Raw genomic sequence first — 20,166 nt, 5'->3', positions numbered from 1 at the left:
AGGCTACGAGAGGAGAAATTATCGGCCACATGATGTCATCAACAAAGATCTCTGGGCTCTCACGTGCCAGGCACTGCTCTGTATCTTCCTTAAGTCTAATCACAGCTTTTTGGGGTGCTACTCCTGTTCTGCCCATTTCACAGGAGGGGAAACAGAGACTCGTTGAGGCAGAGTAACCCACGGAAGGTCACAGAGCTGGTAGTGGCAAAGCTGGGGCTCAAGTCAGACCTGACTCCAAGCTCCCTCCTCATCACCCTGAGCCACGTGCCTGTACAAGTTCAGTGCAGGATGACACAAAGGGTGACAGCAGGGCGGGCACGAGCCCCCAGTGCCCCAGACCCAGCTTGTCTGACAACTCGCAGTGGAAGCTCAGGCAGCTTCTGTGGTCACTACAGGGCTTGGTTTTCTCATCTGTTAACTGGAAATGGAACCAAGAATCCTTTGCCCACCTGCCTAGGCTAGTGGACTGACGGACTACAGCGGGCACGGAGGCCGGCTATGGAAACATGGGCTGCTCAGAGAAGAAAGGCGCTCTGGCTTCTTGCCCAGAAAGTCTCTCCTCACTGCCTTCAGCTCCTTCGTCTGGAAGCTGCTATATGCTCACTTCACAGGCCCAGGAAACACCATGCAAATCACACCCCTACCGCCACGGTTGAGGCTGTGGGCTCCCTCCTGCACCAGACTCTGAGGGGGAGGCCAGGTTTCCCGACGCCCAGCTGAGCTGCCAGGAAGCTGCAGCTCTGAGAGGGGAAACGACAGGCCCAGGGTCTCGCAGCAACTGAGAGGCAGAGCTGGGCTAAGAACCAGACACCCCCAACTCTATGCTCCACTGCAGCCCAGCCAACGTCTCAGCTCCTCCTAGAAAAGCATGGGAGACCCAGGCAGACCCCTGCGACGAGGACGATGATGTTGGGAATAACAACAGCCAACATTAGTCCAGCACTTAATATATACGCACCAGGGTATATAATAACACCAGATTACAGCACTTTACGGATGTTAACAGCTTAGCAATCAAGATGTAAGATGACAGTCATTGACCAGCTTGGCCCAATACTCAGCTTCGGCATCCAAGTCGAAGCTAGAAGGACCCAGGACAGCTGACCCCCTGTCTGGGGCGGTCCTGAGGCCAGGCTGGAGGGAGATTTGGGTGGGAATCTGGGCTGAGACCATGCGTGCACATACCAACATTATAGGTGTTGAGATCCAGTATTCCTCTGCAAAGAGACCCTAAGGGATTGTCTTCAATAATCTGTGAAGAAACAAGACACAACTCACGCTCGTCTTAAAGGGAATAATGAAAAGATAACCAGTTTCCAAAGTATACCGTTTAGCAGAGGCACTGCCTCTGGAACTGTTTAAAATGCACTTTCATTACAGGCTACGTCCACGGGGAGAGAGCTAAATAATGAAGCATGTTGCTGGTGGGGACCCAGCAGCGAGCAGGTGCTGGCAGGTTCAGTGTTTCATTTTCCAATCTGTAAAAAAGCGCCTTGTGAATCCAGAGCAGGTTTCGAAGCATTTCCATGGATCTGGTTTCAGAAACACCCTAGACCCTTTCTTCTGACATTATCAGGAAATGGGACTGGCCTCCTTTCCAAACCCAGCTCAAGAACCTTCTGTGGCTCCCTGTGTCCTATGGGAGCAACACCTAAGCTCTGCAGTCTCGCCTCAAGGCTTTCCGGGCCCTGCTCAGTCTTCCAGCTCTTCCTCTCGCGAGGCACATTTGAACCATCCCAGGGGTCAGGTGAGGTGGGGAGTTTCCTGGTCTCGGGAAAGCTGGAAGAACTGTGTATCTGCCCATCACATGTACTACCCCACCCCTCCCCCAGGCTAATGCCGACTGTGCGGGTAAAGGGCAATGCGGGATGGACACAGCTGGGGAGGGGTGGGGTGGGGGGGGGCGTTCACGTCTCTGTCTCAGGCCCAGCGCAATGAACAAAACTGTGTTTCCACTACCACACCTTTGTTTAGGCTGTACCTCCCACCTGCAGTTCCCTTCTGCTGGTCTCTGGCTGCTGAACTCTAACTTGACTTTTAACACTCAAAGGCCTCTTCCTCCATGCAGCCTTCCTAAAGTGCCCCGAGTCCCTTAGAAGAAAGTCTAAGATTCCAGCCTTGGAGCACTGCTGTCGCACTGAAAGTAGCTGCTCTTCGAGCCTTCTGAGCAAGAGGCAGCGGGGAACAGAAACCAGGTTTGCAATGTCACCAGGAGGGCCTCGACACACCTTTCCCTTGGGCGGGCCTGCTTACATCAAGCACGTTCTGAATGTCTGGCTGGCCAAACGAAATGTTTCATTCGCAAGCCGCTTTAAGCAAAGGACATGGCCGTGGGCGTTTTCACTGCGGAGGGAATTCTGCATATGCAAAGCCTTCCAGCCCAGCGCAGCAGCCTGATTTAAACCTGACTGTCTTGTCACAGTGACCGTCACCCACAACTTGGGGGACAGTCCCAATTTCCCCGTCACTCTGCTGTCCCTGTTCGGGAGCTCCTTGGGGAACACAGGACAATGCGTACAAAACGTGGAGCTGGCTCAGTGGACCCCCCAGAATAGGATCGGTGGGTCCCTCCCTGTGATGAACGATGGAGACTCACCTGCTTTTCCAGGTCCTCCCCGTCAGCCGTTGAAATGTCTTCAACGTAATTGGACGGGAAGTACTGCTGGATTCTGGTTCCGTAGTCTCCTTTCCACCTATATGGAAACACAGAGGGGATCAGAGGGCCTTGGCCTAGCGATCATCACTGCTCACTAGCTCCCAGCCGATGGGGGAGGGGGAAGGGGGCAAGTGACTGAGTGGCTTGAAGAGGGGGTCGTTATCTGTGACAGCGGAGCCTATCAAAGGGATCCTCTGCTTTTTTTTTTTTTTATCAGCAGTGAGTGCTGGAGGTCACGTCCTCCCCTTACCATGATCCTAGTGTTTGGTCAAAGCCACCAAAAGTCAAAAGTTTCAGTGCTTTAAGTGGACATCAGACGCCATACAAGACAAAAGCTCAGCTCTAGCAGAGGCCCAGCCCCCTTTCAGGGAGGGCTGTGAATTTAGAGACAGGGGTGGGATAAGGAAGGTTCTGGAGCCAGACGGCCTGGAATCAAACCCAGTTTCACCATCAGCTACGAGGTGTCTGTGCCTCAGACACTCCATCTGTACGTGGGGATCATCCCAGTGCCTCCCTCAGAGGGTTTTATTGGGACTATATGAGTTAACATACACTACAAGCTTTGAGTAGCCCCTAGTACATATTAAGCGACCAACAGTGTTGGTTCTTGTTACTCGGCTAAAATCGTACCCCCCCACCCCTAACCTTCCCACCTCTGTAGCAACACGAGACATAATCAACTTTTGTACGTGTCTTGATTCAACCAAACTGGCGGCACCTCCAAGATGTGCCCCCAGGTCCGGTGCCTGGACATGCAGGGCTCCTCCTCCAACCCCTCTTGTGGGCCACTTTCTGCAGCCAGGGGGCTCCTTCCAGAATGCACCTCTGACCCCACCATACCAATAGCTCCTGAGGCCTTCAAAATTAAGCCTAGACTGTTCAGCCTGGCGATCAGAGCCTGGAACGCTATAGCCCCAGGGGCTCCTGGACCCCGACTCCTACCTCTCTGTGACTTGAACCTGATATTCATTCCAGACCACCTGTGGCCACCTCCCCATGTGGCCCTGCCGTGCTGTCTAACTTCTATGCCTTGGTCCATGCCCTTTATAGCCAGCTTGCTCCTAACCATTTAAGACTCAGCTGGGGCCTTCCTCTTCCAAGAAGCCTTCCCTGACTGCCACCTAGGCTGAGTGCTCTTCCTCTGTGCTCCTTGGCATCTGTTCCCACAGCTGTCAAACCAGTCCGCGCCTTATATTTAACTTAACAGTTATACATCGGTCTTCCCCTCGACGTGAGACCTTTCTCGGTCTTAATCAAATCTATCCTCGGGGGCGCTTAACAAATGTTTGTTAACCTGAACAAGCAGAGAGGACTGACTGTCCCACAACCTGGTGGAAACACAGAATTGCCAGTCGTGAGCCTCTTTCACACTCTTTTCACCTTCATTTCCCCAGACCCATCTCCAGCAAAGTCTGGCTGTATTCAGGGCGACTGTATGGACCATTTGCCCAGAACCGAATGGTTTATACCTGTGGTCCAGACGTAGTGTCAACACTGCATTCCCTCCACTCTCGAATGCATAGTGGTTTGAACCACAATTATTTGGTCCTCTAGTATGGGAGGATGCAAAAAAATGTGGTCTGAGGCAGACATCCCACTAGGTGGCAATACTGTCACCAGGGAGAGAATAAGAAATGAGGGGACCTCAGCTGGGCATAAGGTTTACCCTCAGTCCCTCACTAAAGGCACTTACTCCAGTCTCTTAACTCATCTTGAGACAAGATCTCTGGGGATCCAGGTAAGAAGTGGGTTGGAAAGAGGGGGTTCTCCAAATTAAAAAAAAAAAAAAAACAAACAAAAAGAAAGTCTGAACACCCCTGGATCTAGCACACGAGTAAGTAAAAAGTGTGGCCTCTTGAGTCAGAAGGCCTGGCTTCAAATCTCAGGCTGCTGTGTGACCCTGGACAAGTTACTGCACTTCTCTGTGCCTCAGTGTCCTCGTCTGTAAAGTGCAGGTAAGAACAGAACCAACCTTATAGGATCACTGTGTGCATTAAACGAATTATTTCAAATGAAGTGCTTAAGACAGTGCTTGACAATGCTCCATTCAGGCTGCTGTTCAGATTTCTAAGTCAGGTCCAGCTATCTTGCAAGAGGAAGAGGTGCCAATTTCGTGAGGTGCTTGAGTCTCTGCAAGTGCTCATGGTTATGAACAAGTCCTTATGGGTCTACAGTAGGAATCATCCCATGAACCCACTTGCCTAGGGACCTATGGATGGGCAGAGAGTTCTTATTCCCAGGTGAAAAAGGAGAAGAGATAACTCAACCCTCAAACACCCAGGTGCCTTTGGCCTAAAAATGTACCTCTTCAATCCAGGATGGGGCCATCGCATAGGGCACGGGACTAAGCAATAGCACAAGAATTTGAATTTAAAATAATGCACAGGCTTGTGCTGTTTAGTGGCTGGACCTCGGAAAGCTTCATTCACTGCATCTGTAAGTGGGGATAATCGTAGTCCTAACTCTGCAGGGTTGTAACAAGGATCTGGTTAATGTATGAAAGCAGTCAGCATAGTGCTTGGCACACAGTAAGACCTCAAGAAATGGCAGCTGCTATTATAATTAAAATAATACATAATAAGATGTAATGATATGATAAAGGACATGAGAATTGTTATTGTTATTTATCCACTTTTCTGAATACAGCATGCATCAGTCACCTTCCTACAGAAAGTACAACAGGTCAAAGCCAGCCCAGAGCAGCAGATAAAGGGGTCAGAGCTCCCCTCAGCCTTACCAGCCCCCAGGCTCCTTGGAGACATTGTGGATGAGGGCGCCACGGCAGAAGCTCAGCTCATCGTTTCGCTTGGCTTTGTAGTCATACAGAGCTTTCACGGTTCTCTGAGGCTTTCAGGGAAAACAAGAGGGTAAAGGTCAGGCCGGGCAACAAGAGCAGGAGGCAGCTGCATTTTCTGGCACATTTGGTTCCTCTCAAAAGAGAGGGAGGCCTTAGTCCAAGGTTACCGCGCCATCTGCTGGTGAAGGGCTGGCATTGCCAGGGAGCCACAGCCCCCAGGACGTATACCAGGGAGTGGGGATGGGGACTGGCCTAAGTCAGAGCCTAGGGCACCTCAGAGTGAGCCAGTATTGCTCGATTTCCTCAACAAGGAAAGGACATGCCTTTCACATTAAGCCACAACCTCCTCCTCTGAAGTCCTCAGTGCCTGTGCTCCCGGAAGTCCATCCTCCCGGAAGTTCAAGCTCAACACTGTTTCTGGACATCCCCAAGTCTCACCAGCATTTTCACCTAGGCCAGTGATCCCCTAACTAGGCTCCTGAAGGGTGCTGACATTTTGCAAGAGTAACTGAGGTGCTCCTCCGTGAAATTCACCAAAAGGAGGTCTCTGCACTGGCAGAAACAAGACAGAACTTAGGACAAAATTTCTCTTCAGTGAACTTGCTTTGATGCCGGCTGCTTGGCAAGCATAAGTCAATGACAAAATGAACACCCACACACACAGCAAGCAAACACTAACAGGAAAACCTCAGAAACAACCAGCCTGTTTAGATCAGCAGCCGCCCCTCCCCCAACCCAAGGAAATGGGGATGGGGGTTTTATAAGGAATCCATAAAACTGCTCCTCAGAGCATGGGCTATGGAGTCAGACACATGGGTTAAAATCCTTGGTTTGCCCCTTCCTTACCAGCTATATAATCTTGAGGCGCTCTCAGCCTCAGTTTCCCCATCTGTGAAACAGGAATTAAAACTTTACATACTTCACAGGGTCACTGAGACTATTAAATGAGATAATGCATGAAAGGATAAAAATGACAAGAGCTAGCATTTCTTAGTCAAAGCCCTGTTCTAGGCCTTTTATCTACAGTATCTCCTTAATCCTCACAACAACCCTAACAGGTAGGTAAGCAGTAGGAGTATATCCTGTTTTACAGATGAGGAAGTAGAGGTACACAAAGAAGTATCCTTGCCCAAAGTCAACCAACTGGTAAGTGACTGAGCAGAGAAAGAACCCATTGATATGAGTTACTGCCATAGTTCGTGATGTTCCATAAGAAGCAATGTGGGTTTTATGAACTTTGCCATAGGAACCTCCAACCAGAGCTTTCGCCCTTGACTCCCCCACCTGCAAACAGTGCAGGCTCTACCTGTGCATCCTGCTTCAAGGGCAGACTTAAGGACCAGAGCCACATCTTACCCCATGAAATCCTATAGGTCACTGCCAGACTCCAAGGCCACAAGGAAGGTATAGCCAGTGGCAGAGGGTGGGGGTGCCATATAACGGCTTCCAAAGGAGCAAGTCTCCAGCCTGATAGATGGCAGGAGAGGTCCTCATGTCAGGTCCCTCATGAACCACCACTGGATGACCAAGCAAGCATGTAGCACAGCAAACTGGCTAAGAGTGCACTCCTGGGAGCACCCCAATCCCAGCTCCACACGTTCCTCAGCAATTATTCAACCTCTGTGTACCTCAGTTTCCTCATCTGTACAACGGGCACAAAAATGGTACCTAACGCCTGGGGCTGTTATGAGGAATAATGAGCCATCACGTGCTTAGAACAATGCTCGCTATGTGGTCATCAGTGTGTGTTAGCTGTTATTACTGATCTAATCACTCCAGTTCTAAGAGCTCATTTAAAGGACATAAAGCAAAAGATACAAAGCCTCACAGGTGAGCAAGTTCAGTTTAGTGTTAATGAGAAGAGCACAGCCTAGAAACAACCCAAATGGCCACTGATGGGGACACAGCCAAATGGGCACAGTTACCCAGAATATTCTACAGCATAAAACACACTCTCTTTTTAAGTTAAAATCCCAGTCCATGTACTTCATCTAAATTGCCTGGCTTACCAGGTTAAACAAAAATGGTCATTAAATAGCTTAACAGTGGAGAAACTCAACCTGTGGCCGAGCAGCAGGTGTACAAAGCAGAATAAAAATGGCAGGTGCTGGTGGTGGTGACGCTAAAATACACCTCCATGGGGACAAAGACGAGAAGGGACGGAACACCTGGAGACGCAGACAGCTACTGCACTGGGATGGTGAGACCAGGGCTGGTTCTTTTTCTTGCTTTCAAAGTGTTTTCTTTAATTGTTACATCATTTTTTCAGTCACAGTAATAATTTTATTTTGAAGCACTCACCATGGTCTGGCAGCTTGCGATCAAATTCTGCATACAATCATGTCTTACTTGGCTCACTGAGTGTAGGAAGACTTTCTCTACAACTTGGTTTAGTTGCCAGGATTTTATAATGGGGAGATTTCACCTCAAACATCCAGATTACTGGCTTGTCTCGAGAAATCAGAAGACCCAGCCTGATCTCTGGAAAGGCAGCCATCGACTCCTAACGGGGGCCGGCTGCCCTTGAGATGGGCTGTGTGTCCCCAGTTTACCGTGGCCTCCACCAAACCCTGACACCTGGCTGACATGAGGCCATGTCATTCTCATAACCAAAACATCTGTCACTTCTAATAAAAGTTTTTGCTATTCAGCCAAGTCCCCTAATGCCTTTCACACCCAGTTCCATTCACCCACAACTTTTCAAGACTCACTTCTTGCTGAAAGGGATTTGCATTCGCCAAGGATTATAAGTTTAAACAAATTTCTCTCTGGATTTCTACAGAGCCCACCAGCAGGGCCCCTTCCTAAGTGAGAACCGTACACTAATCGTGTACCAGACAGCCCCCCAAACAGAAAATTCGCCGCAGGCTCAAACTGAATTTGAGATGAAACCAGGAGCTGCAGGCTAACAGTAAAAATCCAGGCCCACCTGCATGAAATTACACAGCAGCTGGGGTGGGAATGTAAGATACCGTTCGCACTGCAAAGAGGTCACTGAACCAAATGAATTTATGAACACCACAGGCTCGGTCACTTAGCAAGAAACATGTGAAAGACTTTTAATTAGAAGCTGTGTGGCCCAAAGGTGGTTCATCAAACTTCAGAATTTTAGCGAAACACAGTCGCGTCTGGATGGAATTCTATTAACCTCTTCCCTGAAACTAGATGTCGTGTTGTCAATCATCATTTTCTTCTCAAAAAAACATTTTGGGGGGCCAAGTTTTCCATAATGCTCCCTTACCCTCTTTTAACTTGGGGGTGGGCCCCATGTCAATCTAGTGACTAAGGAATAGCGTGAATTGGAAGTTCGGCACTGTACCATGGAAGGACTGATTTCACTGGGATCCACATACATCCTGCTGACGTCATAGAGGGAGTTTATATCTCTTTCCTGAAAAAGAATAGAGAAAAATAAATGGAGCCATCCAAGCTTCCGGGACAGCCCTTACTTAGAACAAGGATGCTAGGCATCTGTGTGGTTTCCTGCTCTCTAGTAGAAGAGCTGAAACCTCATAGTTTACTCACCTTGCGAGTGGAGACAGTAAAAAGCTATTAAGAAGTTCCCCCAAACTTGGAAATTTTACCCCAAAATGAGAGCGGCCCCCATGTGGGCCTACACTGTGCCAGGCACTGTGCTCCTTTGTAAGAAAAAAACACACACCCTGAGATCCAGTGGTGTGCTGGAGCGAGCTCACCGCTCTTCCTGACCGCCACTCAACGTCACCAGCTTGACGCTGGCCACCGTGGGAGTATTTACACCACAGAAATTGGCAGATGCCACAAACCAGGGCTTTGTTTCACAGAGAGGTGGGTAAACGTCCACCAGCACGCACTGAAGATCCCTCCTGCCCTTCCTCTGCCTCTCTCACTGGCCTTTAGCCCCACCAGCCACATTCCCCTCTCGTGCACGCCTGCTCCCCCATCGCCGGAACTGGCCTCCTGACAGCTTCCTGGCCAGTCTGCTCCCTGGGCTCCCTTCTCACCCTCTGCAGGAGGCCTGCTTCCACCTCTGTGGCCCCAGTCTAACGAAGTGCCCCATCCCTTAGCACACCATCCTGTTTTCTCTTCTTCGTTGTAACTCACCCTGCCCGGTGCGTGTGTGTCACCCAGCTCCCTTTCCTAGAGCCCAAATTTCCCAGCGGCCGATGGTGTTCCACCATACTCCCAGTATCTAGAACAGTTCCTGGCACATGGTTGGTGCACAGTAAATCTCTTTTCAATAAGTTAATGACGCTGTCTGATAGGAACTGAGACATGGTAATCAGATCGGCTGTCTTCTCTGCTCAGAACCCTCCCAACGGCTCAGAATAAAAGCCCGTGTCTCACGGTGGCCCTACACCACGCAGTTCTATCCTTATTTAGTTCTGCCCCCGCCCCGGCTCACTCACCAGCCACAGCAGCTTCCTTTCTGTGCCTTCAGGCATGCTCTCACCTCAGGACCTTTGCACTGGCTGTTCTTTCTTCTTCCTCATAGCTACGGGTGCCCTCCTCCTCCTGTGTCTGCCCACATGTCTCCTTGTCAGCGAGATCTTCCCGAGCACCCTTGAGAAGTGCGGCCCCATCCCCATCACTCTATCCACTTGTCCACCTGCTCAGTGTGTTTTTCTCCATAGCACTTATCACCCACCAGCTGATACATGCTCAGTATATTTTTTAAAATTTCATTTGTTGTCTGTCTCCCCTGCACTAGACTGTAAGAGCCCAAGGGCAGGGTCTTTGTCCACGCTGTTGGACGGAGAGCCGTGTGGGACACACCTAAGTGCTCAAGAAAGGTTTGCTGAATGAACAAACAGATGAATCGTAACCTCAGACAAGATATTCCACCCAATCTCGAGCGAGTCGACCACCTACCATATTGTAGCGCTCCAGGAGCTCGGGGGTCACGGGGTAGCGCAGTTTCATCTTCCGGTAGAGTGCGTGCTTCTCGTAGTAGCTGACCAGCTCCACGAGGCTCTCGAAGTAGGCGGAGGTGCCCAGCACGAAGTGCCGGCCGTCCCGGTTGATGCGACAGTGTTTCACCTTGCCCCTGGCCCTGCGGGGAGACCACATGGTGCTGACATCCTGGCAGCCAGATGGTGGCCATATAAGCCCACCAATTAGAAACAACCTAGTCATCCAACCTAAGGGACCAAATACATGAAGAGCACACAGCCCTCCCATAGAATACAATGATGTAGGTCTTTGCAAAACAGATACAGAAGAACCGGTACCTCAGAAGAAACACTTCAGAGTGACTCAACAGCTATAGCTCCTCTGGCCCTTCCCTTCCTCCCCAACTATAGGACTTGACTACAGAACACGCCGGTGTCCAGATCAGGGCCAGAAAACTATGGCCCACAGAGTAAATCCACCCCCCTCTCCTGTTTTTGTAAGTAAAGTTTATTTGACGCACAGCCACGTTCATCTGTTTGGGTACTGCCCGTGGCTGCTTTCACTCTGCAACGGCAGAGCTGAGCAGGTGCACAGAGACCATCTGGCCTGCAAGGCCTAAAATATTTATCCTTTGATCCTTTATAGAAAACATCAGCCCATCTCTACTCGAGAACTCTGGGACTTGATGCCCAAATCCTTAAATCTTATCTTCAGTGGTCCAACTAGTGCACAAATGGAATTTTTTTTCCAAAAGGGGAAACAAATCTTTTATTTCCTCACCTATTTGAAACAAGAGGCAGAAAAAAATCCAAAAGAGAATAGAATCCTCAGTCTTACTAGCTTTTATCAGCAAGAATAGAAATATCTGTGACAGTAAGTTTGACCCTAACTTTACAGCCGAGAGCATCTTGAAAACTGCAACAGAAATAGTTACTATGCTCAAACTACTTATCTTTTTTTTTTTTTTTTTTTTGCGGTACGTGGGCCTCTCACTGTTGTGGCCTCTCCCGCTGCGGAGCACAGGCTCCGGACGCGCAGGCTCAGTGGCCATGGCTCACGGGCCCAGCCGCTCCGTGGCATGTGGGATCCTCCCGGACCGGGGCACGATCCTGTGTCCCCTGCATCGGCAGGCGGACTCCCAACCACTGCGCCACCAGGGAAGCCCCCAAACTACTTCTCTTTTAAAAATTTTGCACCTAACAGACATTTTTTTTTTTTACTGTTTTAAAAAATACATCCCGTTAAGTCATTTCTTCCAAAACTCCTATTTTAAAAAAAAAATGCTAGGAGACTACTTCTTCAGCAGCTAACGTGCGATGATATTTTATTAAATATTTATTTTAAAAAAGAAAAGAAATACTGCTGAGTAAATAAAACAAGTTGCAGAATGAAACTGTAGTATGATCCTATTTTATTTTTTTTTAACGGAACAAAATACCACTAACAGAATGGCGCTATATATTTTCCAGAGGTACACACATATGTATGTAAAAAAAATTTTTTTTGAGTCTTGATGGAGACACCAGTTACAAAACTGTGCTTTCTACCAAAACAAAGATTGAGATGGCAAAGACCATAGGGGGCTTTAGCTTTCACTGCAGTATCTTAATTTTTTATAAGGCTAATATACTTACGTAGTGAAAAATTAATTTTAAAACTTTATACAAAAGCTCCACAGGGCAGGGAGGCTCTGGGGTACCGAGGTTAAAAGCATCAGTCAGGTTCTGGCTCCTTCCCCAGGTAACCTCCCTGAGCCTCAGTTTCATCATCCACAGATCTGGGGATGCACAGCTTCTGTCTCAAGGTAAGTGTCAGGACTGCTGTCTGTTAGGTAACCCAGGGTAAGCCCTTTGCAGTGTGTCTGGCACCCAGAAGAAACTAAAGAAATGGATGGTTGGGAAAATATACACAGCCAAGCCAAAACTTCCCTGGGAGACAGAACAGCCAAAAGGGGAGAACAGGGCTGGAGTATGAGCCTCCCGGAGTGTGTTGCTATGAGCCAGTGAACACTAACGCCTGAGGGCTTAGCTTCGTGATGAAGCCCCTCATCCCATGGAGGGGTGCCTCCCACCACTCACACCCAGAAAACAACCTTGTCTCTTTGCATGGATTTGAAAGCAGACACTTCCCTCCTGTGGAAATCTATACAGAAGTTTAGTATATGTTCCCAGGGCCTAGAACGGTGCCTGGTACAGAAGAAGTACCCCCACAAATATATGGGGGGAGGGAGGAAGGAAGAAGGGGAGTCACTTGTAAGTCCTGTGATAACACCTCTCATCCCCACCAGACCACTGGCCTCATGAGAGCAAGGGCTGGGCTGTTCTTATCACTCCTGAATTTCTAGACCTGACCCAGAGCGGGTGCTTATCAAACATTTATTGATTTCTAAAAAAGAAAACCTCCAGCTCTGAGGGTGCCTCCAATCTCCTGGGGAGGACAGATGTGCAAGCAGAACACGGTGGATGTATAGAAGCTGAGTATCAATCTGGGAGCCCGCCGCTTCATCCATGCATTTCCAGTGACCCCAACCTCATCGCCAGCTTGAAGGTGCCCAATCAGAATCAAGTTACCGGGCTCAAGCAGGGGCCAGTGGGAGCACCTCACAGGACTCATCCTCTCTGTGGACGCTGTCCTGGCACCTCAAGGTAAAGTGAGAACAGAGCCAATGGAGTGTAACACCGAGATGCTCAGAGCTAGTCTCCTGAGGGTCACAGACGAGGCTTGTATCCGAGTGTGTTGGAGGCCAGTTTCACCTCTTGGGCATCTCAGCCTGTAGTCACTAAATCCCCACCTTTTTTCTTTCAGCCACAGAGTTTGGTTTCTGTCCCTTGCACCCAGAAGCACCCCGACTGACGACAGACTATAGCACAATGCGACCCCCAACATCCAGCCCAGTGCCTGGTACAGCACAGATTCAATTAAACACATCCAACTCCCATCCAGGGGTAGCAGGCACCGTAAAGAGTTTTGGGGAAAAGAGCAAAGACACCCCTCTGTTGGCGGCACAAAGCACAAAAGAGCCACGCTGGATGGAGCTGGCACTCAGTAGGTCCTCAATAAACAGCAGTGATAATGACCATCACCACCCCCAAGAAGGCAGCTCGGGGCTAATGGGGGGATGGGGGGCAGACTGGAACAGTAGCCAAGGGGGATGGGTGAGGGCAACAGGAAAGGGAGGACAGGAGCAGGCTGGCACACCAGGGCCCCGACTGTGCAGCCGGTAACCACCTTCACCACGGGGAACCGTGGGCCCAGAGCGTCCAACTCCTTCCATTTTTCATGAGAAGCAATCTGAATTTCCAGGTAAAACTCCTCCGTTTTTAACATCACCGTGCAGGCTGAGCAAAACACCCAGAGGCCCAATTTGGCCCACAAGCCTCTTGCTTAGACCTCACAGTAAAGCACGCAGGCTCTGGAGGAGGACAGGCCTGAGTCTGAAACCCTGACTCAGCCTAGGATGAGGCTGTGTGGCTTTAGACAGGTCAATTAACTTCTCTGGGCCTCCATTTCCTTACTTATAATAACTGGATCTACCCCTCATGGGCTACAGTGATGGCCTCAAACAGGTGAGGCCTTGAAGGCAGCCCAGTGTCCCGAACATCAGTTAGGAACTCAATATCTGGTAGCCAGCATTCTATTACCATCATCAAGAATACACAGGGAAACCCTGAAAATGGGGAGATGGAGGGAAAGTATGACGAACTGGGTCTGAACCTCCCTCACATTGCTTTTGGTAGAAATTGGAGGAATTGGGCATCTTGGGGTAGAATGAACGTAAGGAACCGCAGTCCTAGAAATGGTTGGTCCATACAACCACTGGCAGTGGGGTGTCAACTGTGGATGGGAGGAAACAAGATCTACAACATCACCCATCTGGGTTGCCAGGGCTGCCTGGGTTCGAATTCCAGCTCCACCACTCACAAGACTGCATGTCTCAAGCAGGTTATTTAATCTCCCTGTGCCTCCGTTTCCTCCTCTGAAAAGTAGGGATCACGGTCATGCTGATCCCACAGAGTTGTTGGAAGATGAGATGAATTAATATAAAACACAATGCTCCTGGGACCAGTGCCCAGCACACTGAAAGCACACATCAGTGTAGTCTGCTCTCGCTCTTTACTATCGCCATCGTCGTGGTTGACAGACACCCTGGGCGGAGGACACAGAGCTGAGCCTCCACCTGCAGTTCCCCCTTTGTTCTCCACACCTGCCCTTCCCAAGCCGTCTCTGCAGAGCACACAGTGGGCTCCAGCCCGTGCACCTACCTGAAGGTGATGGCGTAGGAGTCAGAACCTTCCCGCTTCCGGATCAGGAAGGCCCCATCCCGGGGAACCCTCATCAGCATGTCCTCCGCTTCTCCACGGCTCAGCCCGTCATAGTACCACCTGCAGCACAGGGCCAGGAAAATGGCCGAGGGAGAGGCCGCTGAGACCGGCAGCAGAGGAGGAAACAGTGGGTTCCCGGGATGCCTGAGACACGGCCCTGGAACCCACCATGGAAATTACACAGTGGGCCTCCGTATCCGAAATCACCTCTGAAGACAGAAGTTTTTAGAAAGATCACCCAGACACAGTTTGGGTGAAGCGTTCATGTAGTGGGTCTGCTTGGAGCATAAGCGAATAAATCAACTTACATCTTTACCCACCCCGACCCCCCCACCCCCGACCCAAGCATCAGAGGGTGGCACAGTCACCACAGTGTCTCAGAACAGCAGAGGCAGAAAAGATAGGGAATAGGGTTTTTAGGTTGTTCTTAAAGATGTGAAATAGCAAATTTTACGGCAATCCATCTAAATTTGGACAAGAAAAGTAAAAAATAAAGGTGTCATAGCTACGTGGCCTCCTATGAAATGTGCATTTGAGCAGCCTTCTGCTTAAAAATTACTCTTTGCTTTTCACAACGAGTTAACCCTTTGCAAGGCCTAACTGATACTCACTTTACAATTATTTTTTCGCTTTCAGACCAAAAGGAATGAGCTTGGACAGAAAACAGTAACACCGGGCCAAAATTATCTCTGAAAATCAACGCTCAAGACCTCAGGACCACGAAGATAAAGGAGAAGAAAGGAGAGGAGAGGAAGAGGGAGAGGAGAGAGAAACAGGCCATAGGTAACCGGACAGCGGCCGCCCTGGGGAACTGCAAGAGACCCCGGTGGGCCCAGGTGAGGCGCCCCGTGGGAATCTGGGCCCCAGCACACCCTCCAGGCAGTTGCGCCCCCAGAGCACAGGGCACACGTACGGCTTCGACTCGTGCGGGCTGGGGTTGGGAACTGGGTCGGTGAGCCGGAGCTCGAACTCGGCACAGCGCAGGTGCGTCTCACTGTAGTGCTGGATGAGGGCATAGATGCTGGTGAACATGAGGTTGTCAGTCAGGTAATACTTCAGGGTCCCGCCCTCCATGGTGGAGCGGATCCGGCAGTGCTGGACGCGGCCCGACCGCCTGCCGGGAGAGGGACCACGTCAGAGCCCAGGCCCGGCCGGCTGGCCCTTCCCGCAGCCGGTGTGGCAGAGAGCACAGGGTGGGCCAGAGCTGCAGCCAGGGCCCCCAGGGGTGGACGCTACGTGCGGCCACACAAGCCTCCGTCTGCTCTTAGCACCGGCCCAGCGCTTTCACACAAGTTGATCCTTGGGGCTGGATTCCAGACCATTCTACCTACTTCCTCTACCCGCCGTCCCCTTTCACCTACGTAACTGTTCCTCTGGAGCCAGAAAGCCTAGGTTCCAATCCTGACTCTGACACTGAGGAGCTACGTGACCGTGAACAAGTGACCTGTCCTCTCTGAGTCTCCCTATTATTACCCTAGTGGTCCAACAAGGACAATGATAGTATCCTCCTCACAGAGATGTCCTGAGGATGAAACGAGATCACACACAGAATGTGCTCACAACGCTGCCTGGTAACTGGTAAGCATCTTACAGGCGTTAGCTGTCGCGATTATTTGTATGTTGTTAATATTAGAACTTTTATCCTTCAGGTCTCAATTTAAACACCACTTCTTTCAGGAAGTCTTCCTGGATTATTCTCCCAACATCACACTAGACCCCTCTCTTACAGACTTTCATAACGTCTTGCGCTTTTCCCACTGCACGTGTCACAACGAGAATGATGTATCCTTTGCCTGATTCCTTTTCCACTGTTCATCTCCCTCCTGAAACTCTAATCTCCATCAGGACAAGGACCCTGTCTGTCACTGCTAAGTCACTGCGCCTAGCACAGAGCGAGTACCCAATAAATAAATATCTTTTGACGAATTCATGCACAGATGACTGAGCGAGTGAGTCAATGAACAAGCTCACTACAGCCTCACCCACAGTTCCGTAAGGCCACTTTACAATTTTAAATACTGCACTGAAATATCGCTAATCTTGTTGACTAAGTTTGGGGGCCCTCACCCAAGTCTTGCCCCACACAGCTCACTAAATAAAGTCTAGGTTTCCAGCCCAGCCCCACCCAAGTCTGGCCTAAGCTGCCACCACTTGCCTCACGGCACCCCACCCCACCAGCTGCGAGGAGAAGGCGCGTGCCCCGGCGAAGAGGGCCATTACCAGAAGGACAGGGTGTAGTCATTGGGGTACGTCTCGCTCTCCCGCACCAAGAAGGTTCCATCCTTGCCCCCCGTCTCGGCGCAGTATTCCTGCAGCAGCTTCTCGGCGCTTGTCCTCTTCTCCACCTTCTTGTGGAACCACTTCTCCCCAAAATGCAGCTCTGTGGGGGCTATATCCTGGGCCGCAAAGAGAGGAGGGGTTTCTGAAAACCCGGACCAGACCCCCAGTATCATCAGACTAGTCCCTCTGTGCATGCTGATTCCTGAATAACAGACTGGACTGGATAACAGACCAAAAACGGCCTCAGCTCACTTTTACCCTGAGAGGTCTGGGAAGCCAGCCTCCACTGCCCTCCCCACCCCCCAGCCACCTACTCCTGACACCTCCCTATTTGTGGTGGCCTCCTGGAGTTCTGAGTCCCGGGATAAGGGGTCCCCAGTACAGCCCTCAACTCTACTGTACAGGAAGCCTGAGAGCCATAATACCCTGGGGGCTGCACTCAAGGGACAGTACCAAGGATGACCAGCAGCCCCGGGGGAGAGGGCAGGAGAGCCAGGAACCAGGCTAGTGGGTAAGGCTGGACAGAACATCCAAATGTCCCCATCCTCCCCAGGGAGCACAGGCCAAGCACGCCTCTCAGAGAGCAGGAAAGACACCTGAACCTCACTGGCTAAGCACGTGGGCCAGCCAGCCAATCCAAGAAGAGCCAGGCAAGCCTTGGTACCCGAAGAGGCGGCTCCTTGGACTGAGCATGTCCAGGCCTGCCGGCCACAGGGTGAGAGCAGCATTACAGGAGGTGTCCACCTACCGGGGGCTGTTCACCTTCCGTAGTCTGTTCAATGTCGTCGCTGAAGGACAGCTTGGCGTCAGCAATGGCGCAGTAGTGCCGAGTCCATCGCTACAAAGTGAAACCAGCGTTAGGGCTTCCCCAAAGTCTCCGCTCCGTCAACTCTGAGGCCCAAGGCCCCTGCCTGGCAGCACCCCAGCATCCACTGGGGACTCGCCTTTCCCACTCTTGTAGCCATTTATGGTGGTTTCACAGAATTCGATCCCCTGTGAGACATTTCTTTTAAACATCTGTTTATTCTGGGGTTCTTCTGGCATTTTCAGGGCTTCTTTATTCAGTGTGTCTAAGGGTAGACACGACGTAGTATTGTATTCCTTTAATCTGAAGGCTTTTAGGAATGATGGGATTGTTTTCTGGGTGTGTGTCCTCACGACTGTCTTTTTCCATTTCACCCATGTTTTAAGACTTTCAGGATTTCTCAGCCAGCCTGTCTAGAGACCCTTTCTTCGACACTTAAATGTGACTTAATTCTATATTTAAATTTCAACCATTTTTAATTTTTATTCCTAGAATATAAGAATAGACGTGTAGAAACATACTCAAATGCAGAAAGACAAACATAACATGATACCACTTAATATGTAGAATCTAAAAAATAATGCAAATGAACCTATACACAAAACAGAAGCAGACTCACAGATGGAAAACAAACTTAGGGTTACCAAAGGGGAACGTTGCGGGGAGGAATACATTAGGAACATGGGATTAACAGATACAAACTACTATACATAAAATAGATAAGCAACAGGACCTACTGTATAGCACAGGGAACTATATTCAGTATCTTGTAATAACCTATAATGGAAAAGAATCTGAAATACATACATATATATATAACTGAATCACTTTGCTGTACACCTGCAACTAACACACCACTGTGAATCAAATACACTTCAATCAGTGAATCAATGAATTGATCAATACCTACTCAAATGGATTGCCATGTTAGGCTATGGGATATGAGAAGTGGCATTAACATTCAAAATGCCTCATTCCCATCAAAAAATAACGTTTCCTTGGGACTCCCCTGGCGGTCCAGTGGTTAGGACTCTGCGCTTCCACTGCAGGGGGTCCCGGGTTGGATCCCTGGTCAGGGGAACTAAGATCCTGCAAGCCACGTGGCTTGGCCAAAAATAACAGTAATAATGTTTCCAGTGGAACTGCCTCAGATTGGAGGACACTAAGGGGTTAGGACAACGAACTGCATTATCACATCCGAGATTGCATCCTGGGTCAGAAAAAGGACATGAGTGGACAAACTGGAATAAGGTCCACAAATTAGTTGGTGGTAGTGTACCCAATGTTCAATCCATATACTCTGGTTACAGAGGATGTTACTATTCGGGGAAACTGGGTGAAGCACGTATGAGAACTCTCTGTGCTTGTATGTGTGTGAGAATCTAGAGTATGTTACATTGAATATAAAACTACTTCAAAATAAAACACTAATGATGCAAAAGAAAAACAGCTTCCTTAAAATGACAAATTCACTTGGCACAAAGTGGCAGTGAGACTGAAATCCTCCCGGAGCTCTCCAGCAGGCCGTAACAGATTCAGGGCTCTGAGAAGGGGCGCGAGAAGACGCACCTGGTCGATGGAATCCCACATGTACAGTTCACCCTGCTGCCTGTGTTCATCTTTCTTGTCCTCCACGTTGACATCCACGTCGCCTCGGGGCCCCAGCTTCTTATGCTGAGGGGAAAAATACACAAAGCCTGTCTCCCTAAGACCCAGGTTAGGATCTGTGAGCCAGCAAACATTCATTCACATCAGCCAAGCATCCACCGATCGTCCCACCTCAGGGCCTTTGCACTGTCTGTTCTCTCTGCCTGGCTTCTCTCTCACGACACTGTGCTCTGTGCTCGGCATCACCTCCTCAGAGGAGCTTCCCTAAAAACAGCCCACACTCCCCCTCCCACCCCTGCCACTCTCCAGCCCCTGGTAGTTCATCTTCACACTCTTTAGCCTAAGTGTATCTATGTATCTATCTGTCTTCTGTCTGTCTTCCCTGCTAGATTATAAGCCCCATGAGGGCAGGGACTTTGTTTTGTTCCCTGTTGAACCTCCTGCACTAGGTTAGCAGATACCGCTCGATAAATATTCAATGAATCAATGATGCGCCCGCATTCTCCAGCACACAGAGGGCAAGGCAAGATCACAGCCAGCCCATGGGCACAGGCCGTGCACGGCAGTGGAAGGCACACTGGGGATGTAGAGTTAGAAGACCTGGGTGCAAACAGCACTGCTGCTGCTTTATCGGCTGTGTGACCCTGAGCAGGTGGCCGCACCTCTCTGAACCTCTCAGGTCTCATCTGCAAGCCTAAGAGGATGATTACGACAACGTCCACCTGGGCGAGTTCACTGACTGCCCATGTGGACTAGCCTTGATAAGTCCCAGTTGTGGTGACCTGGTGGAGGGAGCTCAGGATTGGGAGTCAGACCTGGGCTTGAA

The 20,166-nt window shown here is 50.0% G+C and overlaps 1 protein-coding gene across 1 annotated transcript in view; it reads right to left on the bottom strand.

Moving 5' to 3' along the window:
• PLCG2 (phospholipase C gamma 2) overlaps window positions 1-20,166 on the bottom strand; it is a 138,772-nt gene that overhangs the window by 25,166 nt on the left and 93,440 nt on the right. Inside the window, exons 14-23 of the mRNA XM_065898555.1 lie at window positions 19,302-19,406; window positions 17,676-17,765; window positions 16,868-17,043; window positions 15,561-15,761; window positions 14,588-14,707; window positions 10,305-10,485; window positions 8,773-8,844; window positions 5,394-5,503; window positions 2,597-2,693; window positions 1,186-1,252 (exon numbers count right to left, since the gene is read on the bottom strand). Of these exons, the coding sequence (XP_065754627.1) occupies window positions 1,186-1,252; window positions 2,597-2,693; window positions 5,394-5,503; window positions 8,773-8,844; window positions 10,305-10,485; window positions 14,588-14,707; window positions 15,561-15,761; window positions 16,868-17,043; window positions 17,676-17,765; window positions 19,302-19,406 (1,219 nt within the window). The remainder of the gene's footprint in view (window positions 1-1,185; window positions 1,253-2,596; window positions 2,694-5,393; window positions 5,504-8,772; window positions 8,845-10,304; window positions 10,486-14,587; window positions 14,708-15,560; window positions 15,762-16,867; window positions 17,044-17,675; window positions 17,766-19,301; window positions 19,407-20,166) is intronic.

The sequence above is a fragment of the Phocoena phocoena genome, chromosome 20, assembly GCF_963924675.1.
Source record: "Phocoena phocoena chromosome 20, mPhoPho1.1, whole genome shotgun sequence".
NCBI lineage: Eukaryota > Metazoa > Chordata > Mammalia > Artiodactyla > Phocoenidae > Phocoena > Phocoena phocoena.
Note: the sequence above shows the minus strand (reverse complement) of the source record. Positions and strands in the feature narration are given on the sequence as shown.